Source organism: Venturia canescens, chromosome 7 (genome assembly GCF_019457755.1).
Source record: "Venturia canescens isolate UGA chromosome 7, ASM1945775v1, whole genome shotgun sequence".
Lineage (NCBI taxonomy): Eukaryota > Metazoa > Arthropoda > Insecta > Hymenoptera > Ichneumonidae > Venturia > Venturia canescens.
In genome coordinates, this window is record NC_057427.1 from 12308427 (window position 1) to 12327780 (window position 19354).

Below are 19354 nucleotides of genomic sequence, written 5' to 3' on the forward strand. Positions count from 1 at the left end.
GGGAATATTAGATCGAAAAAGTAGTCTTTCCATCGATATCCGATGAATAATGCATCAAGAATTTTTCCATTCCCTTTTGATCCCTTAATCAAGCGCGGTGTCTACTCGGATGCGCACTTTGCATTTTCTTTTCCATGCCAACGGAAGATTCCCGCGCGGAATCGCGAGATTCCGCTGTCTCATCTCCGAATGAATAAACGAGCGGTGCCGCGAACGCGTTCGCGGCTAAAAATTAGATCGAAAATAAAAGGGTGGTCCAAATTCACGCCAATTGAATATTTTATATAAGTCGGGAGTGCGAGAGAGTGTGAGAAAGAGAATTGTGAGCGGGAACTCGAGAAGGCGTATCGAGGAATGCGGTGCTTGTTCCATAGGCACAGCTCTCTTTTTCCTCCTTTTTCAACTTCTTCTTCTTCTTCTCCTCCTTCGTCGCCGTCGTCTTTATGCTCCTACCAGTGAAACTACTTCTTGCGCTTCTTCTTCTTCTTCTCCGGGTCTTTCGGCTTCGTTACAGGCCACGTTCCATTACTTTGTACACAAACACGTACAGGATTTCCGGCTGAAAATTTTTAGCATATGCGTGCAAGTGCAATCATGATTTCACGGTGCCTCGAGCACTCGGCTCGCCTTCGCGTTTCTAGCCATTGTCGTAAAGGAGGATTTAAAAATTATCGGTTTCGTCGGAATTCGATGTACACTTTTTGGTGGAAATGTGATTTTCTAGGGAAATGAAAAATTGGCGATGAAGCAGCGATAACGATCCTTCGGAAATTCCGTCGCCCGCGGACTGGGCAAACTACGCTCCGCCATTCTGACGATTGAAATATTTTCCGAATGGCGGAACGGAATGAAAATGATGGACAAAATGTGCTACCTTCGTTCCGGCGGACACATTTTTCCCCCTTTTGGCTAGTTTCACTCGGCCGTTGAAGCTCGACGATCCCGAGGCTTCAATCGCTCGGCAAAATTAGCCACGAGGCGGAAAAACCGGGCCGGGATTGACACGAGTAACCAAAAAAACCAAGGAACGCGGTTTTTTCCGAAACAGTCGCGATCGGAGGTTAGGAATTCCGAAAGTTTTGTGACTCGAGTGTTCGCTTGTCCGCAGTTCCGAGTTTTCGTTTGCGGGAAAGCACTTTTGCTTGGGACTGTCCGAGGCGCGCGCGCATTCCGATAGGCCGACGTACGGGAAACTGCGCATGTGTCACGCGAACCGACCACACCGCGTGAGATCCCAACGAATTTAGTTTTCAGGAATTTCTCTCGAATGAAAAAATCACTATGAAGAAACATAAATTCTCGAACGATCAACAGTGAGTTATGATTTGTGTGGAAATGGGGCGACGAGAAGCTTTTTTTTTCGCGTTTGTTACGAGAAAAATAATTCAGTCCCGCGGCAGGTTACTATTTTTATTTATTCGCCAGAATACTGCGAGAACATGGCAAAAAGTAATGAGAGTATTGTTGATAGTCCCGATTGTAAAGGAGGCCGACGTCTGACGCGTGGTCGAGCGATGCTTCGTTGCGTAAACGTGCGGCCCAAAATAGAGGTCACACGATACGAGCGAGAATTTTTTCCTCGAGAAGAAAAAGCGAATGAGAACAAAGCCGAGTCCGAGTTGCGAATTTATTTTCGAAATTTCAAAGCACTCGAGACCCGCGCGAACATTAGACGAAACTATTATTTTCGGTCTCGCGATGAAAGTAGAAAGCGGAAGTGACCTGACGAAAAAATATAATGCCGGTTCGCGGATGGACGCGCGAGCGCGAGCGCGCGCGTTAAGAAGCTCCTCAAATGCTTCGCGCTCGCGATAATTTCGAACTGCGGTATTCGTATGCGAGAGGCTCGCGTTACACGAATAACCTACACACGTGCACGCGAATCTACGCGCAGGATTAAGGAGTTTCGGTACAGAAGTCTAAATATTTAAAAATTTATGAAATTTGGTGATAATGCTCTTCAACATCAAATGCGAAGACACGAATTTTTTCAAAATTTTCTTCTACCCAGTTATCGAGTAATTACGCATTAAAGCACATTTCTTATGCCCGGAATGTATACCTATATACAGGGTGAGTGAATCATTAAACGTGATGACTTCGAATAATTACTAAAATAAGCGTTGTATGAAAAAAACGTTCAGACAAAAGTTGCACGGTTTCGAGGGGCACATTGTGTGGTGCACATGTTGTTTTGATAGATGGAGACGTTTCGAAGATTTGAAGGTCAACTTTGTTTTTTTTCAGTAGAATGCTATATTTTTTATATAAAAATATGGTAGAGTATCGAATTCTGAATGAAAAAGTATAGACCTACATTAGCCCTAAATCTAATAGTTGACAAGTTATTTCACTACATTCATTCCATTACCTACGATGCCTACGTAAAGAAGGGAAATCATGACGCTGAAGTTTCCAACGTTGGAGTCCAACGAAATGATCGAAAAAAACTCTTAAATAATTCCAGTAATTCTCCTATTTTGTTCCCTGCCAAATTTGCGATTCGTAGTTTTTCAAGCTGCACCAACGATTCGTGAAATAAATTTGGCGAATTAAAAACGTTTTTTCCGTTCATTTCGTTGGGAACTTCAGCGTCGTGGGAAATCGTGATGATGGTATTGACAATAGGATTATCTGAATAATCTAATTCATGTTTTTTTTGCAGAAAATTTATTTTAACAAATGTTCGAAGTGATGGCCACTAACCTCGACACATTTCCGAAGACGTAGGACTAATAATTCTCTTGATCTTCAACAATAATGTCAATAATAGCAGGAGACGTTTCTGATGATTGTAAACACTGGCATTGTAACGTCACGATCATGATAGCGCCGCTATCACACCAGAAACTATTCGAAGATCGAGAGAATGATTAGTTCTACGTCTTCGGAAATGTGTCGAGGTTAATGGCCATCACTTCGAACATTTGTTAAAATAAATTTTCTGCAATAAAACATGAATTACATTATTCAGATAATCCTAATATCAATACCATCACGATTTCCCGTCTTTACATAGGTATCATAGGTAATGGAAGGAATATAGTGAAATTAGGGCTAATGTAGGTCTATACTTTTTTACTCAGAATTCGATACTCCACCATATTTTTATACAAATAAAAATATAGCATTCCGCTTAAGGAGGGTGGCTACACTCGTCGAAATGATAAGAAATTGATTAAATTTGGTGATAATGTTCTTTAACATCAAGTGCGAAGACACCATTTTTTTCAAAATTTTCTTCTGCTTAGTTATCGAGTAATTACGCATTAAAGCAGATTTCTCATGCCCGGAATATATACCTATACATATGGAAACGCTATGCTTATACACTTGAACTTTAGTGATCAATTACTCGATAACTGTACAGAAGAAAAATCGTAAAAAATTTGTATTGTCAAATTTGGCCCTAAAGAATATGTTCACCAAATTTTATTAAATTCTTATCATTTTGAAATTTTTAATGTATTTAACATGGTTTAGCATGGCAACATTGTATCGTCGGTAGCCACCCTCCTTAAAGAAACGAAGTTGACCTTCAAATCTCCGAAACGTCTGGACCTATCAAAACAACATATGTACCACAGAATGTGCCTCTCAAAACCGTGCAACTTGTGTCTGAACATTTTTTTCATACAACGCTTATTTTAGGAATTATTCGAGGTGGTCACGTTAAATGATTCACCCTGTATATGGAAAGCTATGCTTATAAAGGTGAACTTTAGTGATCAAATGTGTGGAAGAAAAATCTTAAAAAATGTGTATTGTCAAATTTGGCACTAAAGAATATGTTCACCAAATTTTATAAAATTCTGTCAATTTTGAATTTTTTTATGTTTTTAGCATGGTTTAGAATGGCAACATTGTATCGCCTGTACCGAAACTCCTTAACAGACGGGCAAGTTGGTCCGACACAATAAACGTCGAGGAGCACGCGCGCGGCGAATGTTCGAGATTCGTTGAAACCTCGAATTCAATCGAAGAACGAAAGGAGACCAGGAAAAAAGAGGGGTTTGACGCCATTGTGAACTTCGTGAAAATAGAATCGCACTCGCATGAGAAGACTGTTTTCAGCCACCTCCGAGCTTTCGCCGCGTAAGCAAAGCAAAAAACAAACAATCGAGAGAGATCGAGAGGATAAAAAAACACACACACACACACAACAAAATACGAAGAAAAAGGGACCCTTCTAAAGAAGATCGTCGAGAGAGCCGACCTTGAGCGAGCCTAACATAACCTCTCTGACGCGTTCGTGCTAAACGAGCGCGCTCTTTTTTTCACAAGATGCCGGTTCGCCCGCTCGCACGAAACTTTCGGGGCGAGAGAAAGAGAAAAACGAAGTTGGAGGGGCGCGCGGGCTCTAAGACCAGAATTACAAAGAGAAAGTTCGCTTTTTCTAAATTTTCGTCACACAGAAATGCCTCGTGTCTTTTCCCGCCGACTTGAATATTCAGTTTCATGTTGTTTCGACGAACCCAATTCGAAGGATGCGACATAAAAGATGAGAACAGGAATGAGGCATAGGCGAAAATTCCTGGAATTGGGGGTCTCGATTTGTAAACGAGAAAAGAAAATATCTCGATGGGAATGCAGGCGAACGTAGCACGTGGTCGAGGGACGCGGTCTACCGACGAGGGTCAACACTACCGCGCTTCATTAGTATACGCACACACACACACACACGCCGACGTCGAGGATCGTGCATGCGTGTGCCGCAACACACGCACGCACGCGCGCACACACACGTACGGAGGAGAGGCCAAGGTATGCCAACTCTCTCGCGCACCGAACTCAAAACACGACCATCTGTCCGATGGTTATATCGAAAGTGACTACGGCGAGAGACCCACTTTACATCGGCGAACGATAAAACATCTAGCATGGGAGGCTTCGTCTCGCGCGGAGAGGTTAGGACAGGACGCTGCTGCGCGCAGTATTCTTCGGAGCTAACCGCAAAGAAGATGAAAGCCCGCGAGATCGTAGACAAGAAAATCGTTTTGTGAGGCAAAAGCGGGGCCCCATTTGTAATTGAACGAAGAACGAATGGAGCAAAGCGTCAGAACATCTTGGACGTTGTTCGCGATTGGGTGTCTCGAGGCGCTCTCTCGCCATGCAGTTACGAACGCAAGAGCAGATAGAGAACGGAGATAAAGAGAAAGGGACAGTTTGAGTTCGACCAATGGGACGGAGGGGATCGAGCGAAATGGCGAATGATCGACGCGACTGCGGTGTGTGCAGCGTCCAAGGATATGACAAAAAACATACACGTGCATCGCCACAAAAAAATGGACTTTTTTACTTTTCTGGTTAATGTTCGACGAAAATAAGTGATTAGGCGGAATAAAATGTGACGGAAAATCATATTTTCTCGCTCGAAGGATCAGTCAAACGAGTAAATACCTCGATTTTTTCACCCAATAAAATAGAGGCCCAACCTCCTGGGAGGAAATCCTTTTTTAATACGCGGATACACAAACATTGACACGGAACGCATACCCGCATCGACATCGTCGCACCGATAGGGACAACGCAAGCGGAGAGAAAGAGAGCACAGGAGCGAGAGCGTTGATTGCGCAAAGTGTCAGGCTCGCCGCCGACTTCTCAGCACGGGAGCGCTGCAAAGTACACACGGAGGGAGTGAGGAAGAGCCACATAAAAGTCTATCAAGCGCGTAGTTTGGATGCTCGCACATAAAACGACTTATGGCAGTTCACTCGCGTGCATTTCTCGGGCACACCATTGCTGTTTTCATTGGTTGGGGTTTGTTATGGGTTTTTCCTCTGTTTCGTGCGGCCAACGTGCATTTTCGTGCCGAGCGCCTTCGACGGTTTTTCTTTCACACGTACACAATTTTTTTTTGTTCCCGACGACGGTTTGTTACTTCCAACGATTCTCAGAGTTCTCAGTAAACTTCAATTTCAGCTCGAAACTCAGCATTTCTCAGGTAAGCCTAGCACTGGAAAAACAAAGGCATCACGTGACACGAGGGTGCAGAAACGTTTATGGTCGCCCGTTCGCAGCGCGGCTCGGATCGTTCGACGTTTCGGCTTAGAGGTTATGTTGACTTTTCAACCATTTTCAACACTCCCCTCAACTTCTCCTCCGCGAATCTATTGAAAATGCAGTCTCTCAATGCCTCATTCGAAATTCCAACTCTATTCAGTTATTTACGACTTCTATTGAAAGTCTCTATCGTCATTGTTCCCGCGTTTTGAGGTTATGGTCAGTTCGAACGCGAGCAGGTTCGCCTTTCGGTAAATATAGACACTGCGTATGCCGGAGAGAGGAGCGGGAGCGCGATGGTGGGGAAAAATAAAAACACGAGAACGAGTTAGTTTGCGAGAGCACTTGAAATTATCGGAGGCTCGTGTATGCGTAACTACACGGTACTTTCTCAGTTTTCGACGTTACGACAAAACACCTAATTATTAGTCGCGAGTATTATATCTCTGTGTTTATGCGATTGAGAGCAAAAACTCGTAACGGGCATCACTCGAAGCGTTAAATCGAGTGTTTTGCGTCATTCCGTTTGTTAGTTATCGATGAGTCTGCACGTACATCGAAATTGGTTATAAGTGTGTTTGAAGCCGGCTCGAAGTAACTCGAGGCGCGTCGCGACTACGTCTACACAGTCCTCTAAGCGAGCAATGGCCTCGAGTGTGACGAGCGCCGCGTGTACGTAGCAGCTTTTAATAGGTATATAACGCACCGAGCGACAAAAAAAAACATACATATATATAAACGCACGTTCTAATATGCCACACAAATTACTCGTACATATAAATTATATATATATATATATATCGATAAAAAAATACAGGTAAAGAGCATGGCTATAGTAAACAGAAAATAAAGAATCGGGTTTCGAGAGGAAGAGAAAGAGATATATTAGCGAGAACTTCTCGGTATCTATTTGCTACAATACACCAGTAGGGTACAGCGAAGCGGGAGGGCCCTGGGTCTCTCATAAAAAAGAAGAGAAGAAAAATCATCGGCGACGTCATAGCTTAATATACAGTGAAGATTCATCAGATAAAAGTGAGAAGGAAAAGAAACCATTGGCGTCATCGCTGCCATACTTGTTCGGTTCTACGAGCATACAAACACGTGTAAGGGGCATCAAACCTCGAGGAGGAGAGGCACGACGAAAATGAAAAGGAGAAAAAGCGAAGCGATCGAGGGGCGAGGGGGGACGGAGATGGCATCTGCCGAATTGTGTTACCGCGCGGAATCTATATATATTTTTTCACCATCCACCCGAGCATGAGCGCACACGATGCTGCCGCCGGTTTGAACGATAAAAAAACCTATACATAATTCGTCCTAAAAACAAATAAATTAATAAATACATGTTCATGTAGCTACGAAACTCGCGTGCGCACGCGCGCGCGCGCCTATGCGAGATGCTGTAGGCTCGAAAAACAACATTGCGGGACACAAGAGATACACCCGGCGTCGTTGTGCCTCCTTGTATCACACGCGACGACGTTCCCGAGTGGCGAAAATTACGCGGCGGCGGCGGCGTCGTTGTCGTCGTTGCGGCGGCACAGTGGTAGTACATATTATTAACACAGAGATAGAGCACAGAGGGGAGTGGAAGAGGGGGGGGGGGGGGGGGGCGAGAAGAGAAGAATATGGGAATAGGAGAGAGATAGAGGAGACACGAAGAGATTGAGATGGAAGGAACGAAGGAAAGAGAGAAATGCCAGGGGATGATGGAGGACGAGCGAGACGGATGTAGTCAAAGTGTGACAAGGGGTCGCAAAAGGGAGGGAGGGGCGAGGAGCAGCGAAGGGGAAGGGATGGGAGGCCGGCGAGGCATCAAGAATGGAGTGGGAAGGGGACGAGGGTAGGCGATGCGGTGTCGGAGAAGTGAGAGAGAGAGATGAAGGTATAGTCGAGAAGTCACTCACCGAGAGTCCGAGCGAGACGGCACGCCGTAAACCGAAAATTCCACAAACTACGTGGATAGTAGCCCAATAGGAAGGAGGAGAGTCGACGTAGAAGGAGGAAGAGCGAGAGGGGAGGTGAGGTTTCGTGTACTTGGTGGTCAAGTAAAGTGGGAGGGTAGGGTTGCTTTTTATTCAGCCAATTTCACCTCTCCTCCAACCCCGAAATGATTTGTGTGAGAATATATATACACGCGTATGCATATATATATATATATATATTCGTTTTCCACAATAACAACACACGCACTATCCGCAGCGTTTTACGGAAATATTATTCATCTTTTTTCTCATACATAGTTTATTTTAATGCACAATACACTCTCGCGCGCACCGAGACACTATTTTTGTTGTATATAAAAATGTGGGGAGGAGGCGAGCAAAGTAAAAAGGGAAGAGGGAAAGAAAAATTACACGATGAAAACACACCCCGTTTAATGCGCTGGCGCTTTTTTCTCCTCGTGTCCTTTTATTCTTACGGACTTTTCGTCATTTTCTCGTGGGCGCGCTTGTGCCTCTCTCGGGTTCCGGTAAGGAGTAAGCGAATTGTGTATCTGCTGCTCCCCACGTGGAAATGTATACAACGCGTGGAAATAAGAGATCAGTGGACCCCCCGTGACGGTAAGGAACGGAAAAAATGAAGGATGAAAATTATAACGCACCACTAGAGCACAAAAATACGTCAATTCTTAACGAGGCACAGATACATATCCTCACGAGTGGCACACAAGTTGTTTACTAGAGCTCCGAGCACCAGGCAGCACCACGCCATGCCCCCGTGAGTGTGTCTCAACGGCGACGACTCTCTCTCTCTCCCTCGCACACGCTTCCCCCTCCCTCCCTGCCGCTATCTTTCTTTCTCGCGCTCGTTGCCGCTTCCACCTCTCTTCGTGCCTTCCCCACTCGCTCATTTTGCTCCTATACATACATGTACATCCCTCTCCCTCTCTCTATTCCTCTTCCTCTTACTACGTTTCGCCTCGGCCCGTCGAGCAAAACAAGAATCTGCGCGATCGGTTTCTGCGCAACGGCGCACCTTCCGAAACGAGTTTTCCCACGGACGGATGGGGAACCCCCGGTGGCCCGGACCTTCGTTCGATTACCACCGCCAATTCTCTCCGTCGTCCCGAGACTCTGCGGTGTGTGTTGCCGGCCCTCGACGTTGTCGTCGTCGTTGTCTCCTTTCGTTGTCGTCTTCTTCCTTCTTCCTCTTTTTTATTTATTCTTTGCGCCCCCCCCCCTCCCCCCACCCCCCGAGACCGTCTTTACCGTCTTTTTTTATCCTTGCTGCTGCTGCTGCTGCTGCCGTGACTGGAGTCACGCGCATTCGCGCCCCGATGCCACCTATATTCACGCACTTGTACTACATCATCCATATACGTATTAATCATCATATATTCACACATGAACTAATTTATATCTTTCTAACTACGTGTTTATATGCTGCTGTATGATCTCTCAGCTATTCTCGAACCCACAAGAAACTCGTACACGATAAAAACTGCTTTTCGACAGCCGCGCTTCGTTCCTCATTCTCTCTCTCCTTCTCTTTCCACGCTATTGCCCATCGTTCTCGCTCTTCCCACCGGATCTCTCATTTGCTCATCTTTCCTTTATTCCGCTCTCTCTCATTCTTTTCTCGCCCGGCATTCTTCCTCCCCCCCCCCCCGCCTTACCTTTCGAATCGAATAACAACAATTTACAAACATATACGCACACGTCGATATACAAACGTTTCACCATCTTTGTTATTATTATATACATGTATAGAATCGAAAATGTGTATAGATACAGACATTCGTGCCGGAATCTGCAGAACGAAAGCTTTATTCCGGAGATTTGCGCCGACGAAGGGTCATTGCCATGCGGAAATGCTCGATCTTTAGGGCCGATAATGCCGGCATCGAGAAACTTTGTTTATTCCGTAGCCCTCTTCACTTACCAACTGCGCCATCTGACGCCTCGTTTTATAGCCTTCGATGTTTCTAGTTCTCATGACGGCCGGTCAGTTCAGCACCGTCTGGAGGAGCGTCGTATGTTGTGAAAAATGGCGAATGGGATTTAATCGAGGAAGGAAAATTACATGAAAAAAGAGTGAGGAAAATTTTCTTTGGATCGAGGGTTGTATTTTTGTCGAAAATTATAATAAGTACGAATTTTATTTCAACCGTATTTACATTTTTTTCAATTTTCATTTTTCTTCCTATACGTTATTTGATTTCTGTTTTCTGAGTCGTGTTTAAAAATGCAGCTCCCACGCTATTGAAGTTCTGTCAAGTTAGACAACGCGCCACCGACATCAGAGTCACTAAACCGAGCAACATTGAAGAAGCACATACGAGCGATAACGTGTCTCTGTTGTAATTTGGACAAATTTCCTTCTCGATGCAACGCCTGAAAAAAAAGAGAAAATCAATTTCCCAATGCTATGATTTGTTTGCGCTTCTGAAAAATCAAAATTCCGAAAAATCATTCGATAAAACTCACCATTTTTCAATGAGTATGACGACGACGCCGGTTACGATTTTGTCCAAAAACGTAACGATCGAATAAACGAGAGCGCTATTTTCCGTTCTTGGTCCAATGAGCTCGGCAGTCACGCTCAAAGCAGTTACCATTGTGATCGAACTCGCTGCTCCAATTAATATTGCAACAGTATAAACGACGAGTTCGTTACTACCACCGAATGCTGTCACTATCGAGGCTAAAATTCCGATGAGAGCACCAATCAGATAACAAACCTGGAAAATAGTTTTCAAAAACACAAAAAATTTCAGTTTCACTTTTCATTGTTTCAATCAAATTATCATTCATCAGCACTTTATTCCGCATTGACAGCAACGATACGAATTTCTTGTAATATAAACAAAAAAAACAAAAAAAAATTATAAATAAACCATTTTTTTTTATCATTTTTTATCAGTCGTAATAATGAAACAAGTAATAATAAAAATACTGATATGCATAATGAAAATTTGTAGTTTTTTATTTACCTTCGTACCGCACGATCGGTTAATGTACTTTAGTCCAAGAGCAGCAACGAACGAAGCAAGATACGAGGTCAATGGTACAGTAGCCAATGCTTGTTTACCACCGACCTCCATTTCCTCGATGTAGAGTGGCAGATAAACGGTAGCAAGTGTTATAAACAAACGGCTCGCGACATAGAGGAGAGCGATTCGTAGAAGAAGACTCGTACCGACCCACGATCGCCTTTTCGATGATTCCTCGAGTTCTGGTGTTCCTGTACCATTTTCTCGACGCGTTTTTTCACTCGAGCCACTATCGAGGAGCTTCGCTTTCAAAAAAACGTGAAAAAAAACCGTCGCCACGATTCCTACCGCAGTTAGAACGAGCACTATATTCTGAAATCATCATTGGAACGTTTGCGGATGAAATAAGTAGCTCAAAAAAAACTGAGAAGTTTATTGTTCGATATTTTGAACGACTGCTAATTATCAATTATATTCATTTTCATTTAGAAGACCACTACGAAAAGCTATTTTTATAAAGTTTTTTATTGAAGACTTTTCATAAAAAAAATTGGATATTGTGATGCGTTAGTCACGCTCGTCGCGCTTCTTTCGATGACGGCCATTTTGAAAAACAGTTATTTTTTCGGTTTTTGCACAACGCACAGTGCCCCAGCGCGCCGCTAGGCGGCGAAGGCAGACAGTGCGCGATCGGAAGGAAAGCTGCATTTTTTACAGTACTTACTCTAAATTTGTATGCATCCTGTAGCCCGAGACGAGTTACGGAATCTTCATTCGTTGGAAGTACGATCCATGTTACAATAAATACGATGACGGCTGCGCCGACTTGAGCTGAATATCTGGGAAAAAGGATGCGAACGTTGATTATAATCATTCGAGAAGATTGACATGAACAATCGATTCAACAACACGGTCGCAGATGGCGCTACAAAGATGTTTGTTTTCGTTAAAAGTTTTTTTCGTCGAATTTAGTAAAAAAAAGTATGGCCGACTAGATCGGCACAGATTTTATTGGTTTTCCCGAGTGTTTCGAGATTCGAAGAGCATTAGAAAAAAGTTGGTGTCAACAATACTTTTGAGTGGTGTGTGAGTGACGGGAACGTGCAAGTGAGCAGGAGTGGGGTTGAAATGACGACGGGGAGTGGGTAAAAAATCTCTAAAAAACGCAAGTGTAACGTCCGGAAAAATCTATGCAAAAGAAGCTCACCGAATGGCAGTTAGATCGGCCCGTACGAGTGAAGAGTTGGTCAAAGCCGGTATCATCGAAAGATGAGAAATTTGAACGGCTGCCCACCCAGTTTGGAAAAGCGTTATACTCAGTACGTAAACAAACATGGCAGTTGGCGTAAGCGCATCGGCGAAGCTACCGAAAATAATGGGGAATGAAAAAGTGACGAGAACCGATCCAATCACGTGCCAGATTTTCTTCTTGCTGTAACGGTCCACGAGAATACCGAAAACTGGTGTCATCAGGGCGTCCACGAATTGACCTTGAGGTAAAAAATTCGTTGTTTTTCTTAGTATCAGTGTCATCAATGCGTTCAATATATCGATTAGAATGCGACAAAAAAAGCCCAGTTTCGATGACATTTTGAAATACTCCCGTGACATTACGAAAAGGTAAATACAATTACGAGACATTTAACGGTTCTTACAATCGATTTATTGAATTCGACGCTCCTGACACGTGTTTTTTTACATCGCTTTTCTCTACTTTTCTCAATAGTTCGTTTGAGCGTTTTTTTCAACGTACGTCCAGACAAACAGATGTACGTACAAAAAACCCTCGATTTGAGTTTTACGGCTGCACAATTTATCACGAGCACGCAATACTGATAGTCCCATCACGTTTATGGGTCGACTCGAGGCCAGCAATTTATAAATCTTAGAGAAGTTACAACTTCGCCACGACTGTCATTGCGCCCATTTTCTCCCACAGATTGAATGAAACATTTTTTTTTTCGATTTGCTTAAAGTTTTCTGAATGCGAGCGGCAAGAATGGCCGAGTTATCGCGATTTTTTTTCTCTTCAGTAACGCCTTCGATTCAGTATTTTGGGAATCGCTGTGCTATTGCACAACCGATTTCTCAATAAACTTATCAATTCCGAGATTATAAATTGTCAGTTTAATTCTATCGGTACTTCCGGTCAAGTTTGATAATGAATTTGAAAAAAAAAAGCGAAAAAATGCACAATCTTGACACTGATAATAGTGCCGTTTATAAACACTTTATTGCCCACTGTGTTTCGACTCACCGAGGAAAAGCAGAGCGCCGGCATTGATGGGCTCTAACAACGCGATTCTCTGAAGATAAATAAGAGTGTACGAGAACCACATAGCCGCCGCAAGATCGTTGAAAATGTGTCCAAGGGCGTAAGACAGTCTCGTAGAAAGAGAAATTGCTCTCTCCACGAATAACGGTGTGTTCTCGTCCGTTCGTTCCATTTTCAAATCTCTTTCGTTGTTCGTTCACTTTCAACACATTTTTGTAACGAAAAATCGCCCGAACTTAGTGTCGTAAGTTATTTTCAAGTGTCGAACGACAGAGGAGCGTGTCTCGCGGTCTGAAGTTATTCCAACTTCGATTGTTACAACTCGTAAACATCCGAGCGATCGCTCAACGTTATAAAAACACAAAATAATTCTCGTAGTTTATCACAGAAAAAAAGGTAAGAAAATTTTTGGATTTGGCCAATAATCACGGGGCTTCCTCACAGGATATTCTTGCGTACATTCGAGCTTTAAACCTTTTCTTTGTTCTCGCATATACGGAAGCGATGACACGTGCTCACTGAATTGGAAATTATTCGAAGATTCGAACTGTCGAATCCACACAAGTCTGGCGCACACGCGTTGATTTATGGAAATGAAACTTCGAGTAGTGGTTGCTGCTGCATACGCTCATCGCGACGAGCCTCTGACATTTCAATTAACCAAATACATTTTTTTTCATCTTCGTTTACCGTCTTACCGTAAATATTTACCTTTTTCTTTGATATTTTTCATGTTATTTATTGTTTTTACTGGACACTCTCGTGCCCAGTTTTAACACTCTCGCTTTTATATACCGCGCGGTAGTGAAGTTACAAAAGTACGTCAACGCTTATAGTGACACTTGTCGTGCGGCGAAGTTTCTTGTGTCACGAAGACGGCCGAGAGTTTACGGACTCCCCACGCACGACTCACCTCGCTCGCGGCCCTGTAACGACTATTGCTCGCTATTGCATTCACCTACGGACCACACTACCGATCCCGCGCCGAGAAGAACGAGCCTTGGGAGGAGAAAAAAGTGGCGGAAGAAACATTTTTTTCGCGGACCCTCCGTCTAATAATTAACGCAACTTTTTTTCTCTTCAATCATGAGTCACACTGTGTTTGCTCCTTCTAATTGAACGGTGAAGCGCGCTTCTTATTTTATGTAATGCGCACGTTACATAAAATGCTACTCTGAACATTTATTTTGATTTTTCTATCATAATTAAGTTCCGTTTGGAATGAATTTATTGATTTTTTGGGCTCGTCCAAGCATCGAAATTCAAAATATTTTAGCGCTTCGCGTGGCGCGAGAGGAAACTTCTGTTTCGAATAATCGGCCAACATTTTTTCTTGCTTTAAGGGCTTACGCTCGAGGGGGGTTAAGGGGTTATGCGAAAAGTGCCCGAAAATTTGTATTTTTCGATGAAAAAAACGGTGTAAAATGATTCATCGAGGAAAGCGAGGCTCCCGGAGCCAGTATTACGAATAAAAACATGAGACGCTCGCGCAGTCGTAAGCTGGGAGCTCATTCGGCGAGGTAACGGAACGAATTTTGAGAAATGCAAACCGTCGCAGATAAGATAAAGTTTCGTTAAGCTCATTAACGAGGTCTCGTTCGGGGTAGTGAAAAAACATGGATAAATCAGCACGCGAAAAGATCTCTCGCGGAAGCTGCCGGGACCGAGACAAGTTTCGTTCGAACCTAAAATAATGCGAACAGTCCCCAAAGCGAAGAAATCGAATGAAAATACATCAGAGTTTTGAAACGACTTCGAAACGTCAAATGGAATCGATGAGTCGAAATAGTTTTGAAAATATGGGGAAAAAAATCGACACGAAATGTTGATTTTTCGGTTGAAAAAACATGAAAGATACAATGAAAGTATTTTGAAAGATAAAAAAGTCGATGGAAGAGTGCGAAATCAGCGAGACACCGGTTTTTCAAGCCGTACGCAAAACGCCTTTTTAGTTCAGTACTCTCTCGTAGTCTTTCATGAGTAGGTAACCCGAGATCCTCGTGGTAGCTAACAAGTGTGTGTTTCTCTTTGTTTACATGTGTATCGGTGTGTGCGTGTGTGCAAAAAGTCCGGCGTGCAACCACCCGTTGGGGAATCGATACCACCTTCCACGGAGTCTTGTACGGTCTCCCAGCTCTCCATCTCTTTTCCTCCCGTGAGAGGGATCGGTGGATGTAAAGGTACAAAAAATGTCGTTAACCGCGTACTCAAGCTCTGTGGATTCTCTCTCAGCGAGAGAATTCGATTCAGTTGAGAAGCCCAACTTTGTCGTCAGCGTTGCTTCCCAACTGAAATTATTCGTCATGGCATTACTTCCGAAATTATTCGACGTCGAATTCTCACTGCAACGACAATGCCATTTTGCTAAACTCTCCGCAATTTCTCGAACGCGAGGGTTTACCCAAAATTTCTTCGTCGATGCCGATTCGAACGATTTTCTTCTCAGACTATTTTTCCCGGTTTAAATTTCCGTAATATCGCATCCGACCAGAATTTTTTTCGCATCATTTTAAACAATGTCGGATTACCAGGAGTCTTCAATCTAATTCTACAAAATTCAATGACTTCTACAGGTTGTTTTTTTTGCAATCGAGTTTTTCTCCTATTTTCATTTTTTCTATTTTATTTTATTTTTTTTCCTTTTTTTTATTAAATTATGATATGGGATGAAAAAAAAACAACAACAACAAAAAAGAACATCACATATCGGCGTTGATGAAAAAAAATATTTTCCGTTAGTGAGAAAAATGCTTGCACACAACGTGAGGGACAATTAAATGAGAATATCTCTCGTACTAAAAGTTTGATACAAAAGTATATACATTTAAATTTATTTTCACCGTCGCGAGAGGCCGATTTGAGTAACAAAACATTCGTATAATATATATTTATAGTTACATTATAATAATCTTTGTATATATTGGCTATGTACACTATGAATAACGGGAAGTACGTATCCCGTGTGTATGATTAAACAATAATCGCGGTATAAACTTGTGAGCATTGTGATCAGAATGGGGCAATGTAAACTAAAGCGGATGTCCAGAAAGTATGCATGAGATACGCAGTATAATATTTCTTCTATTTTTCAAGAGTATAAAAAGAAAAATGCACCTTTGAATGGGACAATGTGGCTGGAAATAGCGAAGCTCAGAAATGAATTGATAACTTTTAAAACGAGTGATTAAAAAATCTGCGTTGATCAATGGTTTTTCCGACACTGGTACGTATTGTCATGGGCTCGATTAATGTGCGATTTATAATTTCAATATTTTTCGCAGTTTAACCGTAAAGCAATCTTAAAGCGTACACTTTGATTACTATCTCAAATATTTCTCATCACTTTAGATTTCATGGATTGGCGACGGTTTCGATTGTTGTTGTGTTTATTTATTTACTGTTGAATACCCTGAGCTCGATCGACGAGGGCTCAGTATTCTTTTGTCGTTTTTTTTTTAGGAACGTTGCAATTTGTATCGACCATTTTTATGTACAATTTCTTGCTGCAAATTCGTGGCAGTTTATCAATTTTAGTCTCGCAATTATTTTTTTTTATACGAGCTGCTTTTTCGTCCGGGTGTTTCAAGTATTTTGCTCCATGCTTGCAGGACGATTTCTTGATGAAGCTGCGTATTCTGTGCCCTCGAATTGCCGCAGGTGAATCTGGAGAATTGGAAGAAAAATTTTAGCCAGCACCTTTTTTCTCAGAATGCAAGATAATTTCTTATGAATGTGGAAAAGGAATTCTTCGTTGTGGATTTTTTATCTTACTTGTAGATGCAAATTAACTTCAGCGGAACGACTCAAGTATGGAAAATTGCCACCGCTCTTGAGATGAGCCAGTTTTGCGTTTGGATAACATTTGTACATTTCCTCTCTGACGACGTTCGATAGCGCGTATTCGTCGAAAACGTCCAATATCGTTATTGGTAAATTTGATATTTTTTGAGGTTCCACGTAACAACTCACGCAATTCATCGTCAAACGGGATGCCAATTCCGGTTGATTCAAACTTTCCAGCTGTCAAATCCGATCAAAATGATTTTAGGGCATATTCGTCAGTTTTCAACTCTAGGGATAAAATTATGAGATTTTGAAAAAAATTCATTTCCAAATATCCTTTGGCATCGGAAAGAAAACACAATCAAAAAATAGTCGCCAACGGACATGACTTTTCTATCGGACAGCATACATGAAAAATAACATTTCGTAACGATATAAAAATTCACTTTTCGAATGAAAAGATCAAATTCCAGAAAAATTTATTGAAAATACTTGTGCTTACCCTTTCTACCATGAAGTCAATGCTATCGATGATTTCAGGATCACCTTTATTTGTCGTGAAATTCCCCATGACCATTTTTTTCAAAACAAGAGATGGCAGAATCCAGAATCTTCCAATAAAAGAGTTCAAGCAGTTTCAATGAGAGTGGGAAAGCGCACAAGACATTGGGTGGCAATGATAACGATTATGAACTCACATAGCAGCTGAATCGTTATAGCTGAACACGGAAGTGTCTGTGAAACTGTTGCATAGAATCAACGAGACTACTCTTGGACAGTGGGAATTAAGTTCAGTAAATTTCTGAGCTAAAAAGCCGCCCAATGATGCTCCAAACAAATGAACTTTGTCCAGCTCCATATAATCCAACAGCTTTTTGAAACCGTCGCACCATTCTTTCACATTCCAGTACACCGGAGGTTCAGCCTGAAAAAATGTTCTTTATAAAATTATTTCGCTTTGATTGTGTCTAAGTTTTAATGACCAAACAAAGATTTCATCCTATAATCGTTTCTTTGTTCACTTTTCATCATATTTCATTCATTTTGTATGAGAAGTTTTTCAGGTTCTTTGATATGTACAATTTTTTTATTGGATTCAAATTGGAAACACTTATGAATATTCTTTATAGACAAAAAAAATTATTTTAAACGAATTATGTTTTAAAATAGTGCTTCTCTTTACTTTTTTGTAAAATAATCTTTTTTGTATAAAATCAATAATTGTTCTTTCTCTGAACGAGTTCTCAAGCAATTTGTGATACTTGCCGATATAACCCGATAACCTTTGGCCGCCAGGCCTAGAATCTGTTTGAAAAATATATCGGACGTGCCACTGGCAGGAGGAAGACAAATGAGTGGACATTTTATTGTTTTGGGGTTGGAATCATAAACCTTCCATCCCTTGAACAAAAAAAAAGAGAACAAAATGGAATTAGCTTATTATTGGAGAATATTTTATACTGAGCAGAATCATTTGGATTTATAAAATGATTTTGGATGCCAGGTTGGTAACAACGAACAAAATATACAATGATTGGAATACCTAACCTAAGTTTTTTTGATTGGTTGTTTAATTATTTCGATGAATACGATTAAAATAAAGATTTGAAAACAACTGCAGAAGAAATCTCATTTTCCCTGCGTCCTTCACGAACAAAAATGATTCTTTTCACGAATTGATTGAACGGAAAACAAAGCTGAGCTTCAGAATTTATAAGAATCGACATTCTCAAAAAGTGCAGTAATTAAAATATCAACCAATTGAGAGGCACAAGAGAAAATGATAACGGTGTTATGGGTAAAAGAATAAATATGACCAATTATGTATTGACAGTTTGCTACCTTCGTCCCGTCAGTGTCAACGACTATTTTTCGCAATGGAACAGAACTACGAAAGCTGTGATATTCCTTTGATTGTGACAATTCACTTGTATAAGACATTATTGTTCCGTCGCGTTCAGCTGTTCGACCAGACGAACAGTCGTCAACAATTTGCATTAAGACGTGAATATAATCGCGACGAGATTAAAAAAAAAAAAACAATACAAAAAAAATGTTACTTCAGTGCTTGAGTTTGAACGACTAACTTGTTTTTTGTTTAGCTTTTCGCTGTGAACTCGATGAGTGTTTTCTGCAATATCGACATTATCGACGCGATGACGCGATTGAGAAGGGGGGAATATTGTCAACGACGAACTCCGCCGGTAATTCTGTTTAAAGAATTCTACAGCGTTGACCGTGATTCGGAGGGTAACGCCGCGCGCTTCTCACTTTGGCCACTTCGGAATAAGTATTCATAGTAGTATTCTAAATCGTTGAGCTTTAATTTTTCAGCCGACGTATCGAAACTCGTA

The 19354-nt window shown here is 41.9% G+C and overlaps 3 protein-coding genes across 6 annotated transcripts in view; all 3 read right to left on the reverse strand.

Moving 5' to 3' along the window:
- The window catches only part of LOC122413990 (insulin-like receptor), a 44541-nt gene extending 34775 nt beyond the window's left edge, over window positions 1–9766 (reverse strand). Inside the window, exon 1 of one of the 3 annotated variants that reach the window (XM_043424720.1) lies at window positions 9746–9766. The gene's annotated coding sequence lies outside the window, so the exon portion shown is untranslated. Of the gene's footprint in view, window positions 1–7913; window positions 8751–8985; window positions 9067–9745 lie in introns of those variants that run through there. The other 2 variants (XM_043424719.1, XM_043424715.1) reach the window with 2 other exon arrangements.
- A 323-nt stretch (window positions 9767–10089) lies between these two features.
- LOC122413997 (major facilitator superfamily domain-containing protein 12-like) lies at window positions 10090–14136 on the reverse strand. 2 transcript variants are annotated; one of them, XM_043424736.1, is made up of 6 exons: window positions 13200–14136; window positions 12150–12432; window positions 11667–11781; window positions 10943–11314; window positions 10437–10690; window positions 10090–10343 (listed from the first exon to the last, which is right to left on the reverse strand). In XM_043424736.1, exons 1-6 carry the CDS (start codon window positions 13387–13389, stop codon window positions 10223–10225), a joined length of 1335 nt encoding a protein of 444 aa, XP_043280671.1. In that variant the 5' UTR covers window positions 13390–14136; the 3' UTR covers window positions 10090–10222. The 2 variants fall into 2 exon arrangements, with proteins under 2 accessions (XP_043280671.1, XP_043280672.1); XM_043424737.1 differs by lacking the exon at window positions 13200–14136 and adding an exon at window positions 12598–13078.
- A 1883-nt stretch (window positions 14137–16019) lies between these two features.
- Window positions 16020–19089, reverse strand: LOC122414000 (maspardin-like). The gene is made up of 6 exons (XM_043424740.1): window positions 18843–19089; window positions 18267–18401; window positions 17699–17925; window positions 17503–17611; window positions 16989–17237; window positions 16020–16880 (listed from the first exon to the last, which is right to left on the reverse strand). The coding sequence occupies exons 1-6, from the start codon at window positions 18996–18998 to the stop codon at window positions 16800–16802; spliced, it is 957 nt and encodes a 318-aa protein (XP_043280675.1). The 5' UTR covers window positions 18999–19089; the 3' UTR covers window positions 16020–16799.
- Window positions 19090–19354: the final 265 nt, after the last annotated feature.

Excerpts from the sequence above, each read along its gene's own strand:
- LOC122413997 (XM_043424736.1), bottom strand. The coding sequence starts at position 13,389 with ATGGAACGAACGGACGAGAACACACCGTTATTCGTGGAGAGAGCAATT. Across the intron at positions 11,315-11,666 it reads AGGATGCATACAAATTTAGA|AATATAGTGCTCGTTCTAAC; the intron begins GTAAGTACTGTA and ends TGATGATTTCAG. Across the intron at positions 10,344-10,436 it reads GTCATACTCATTGAAAAATG|GCGTTGCATCGAGAAGGAAA; the intron begins GTGAGTTTTATC and ends CTTTTTTTTCAG.
- LOC122414000 (XM_043424740.1), bottom strand. The coding sequence starts at position 18,998 with ATGCAAATTGTTGACGACTGTTCGTCTGGTCGAACAGCTGAACGCGAC. Across the intron at positions 17,612-17,698 it reads TATAACGATTCAGCTGCTAT|ATTCTGGATTCTGCCATCTC; the intron begins GTGAGTTCATAA and ends TTTTATTGGAAG. Across the intron at positions 16,881-16,988 it reads AAGTTAATTTGCATCTACAA|ATTCACCTGCGGCAATTCGA; the intron begins GTAAGATAAAAA and ends CCAATTCTCCAG.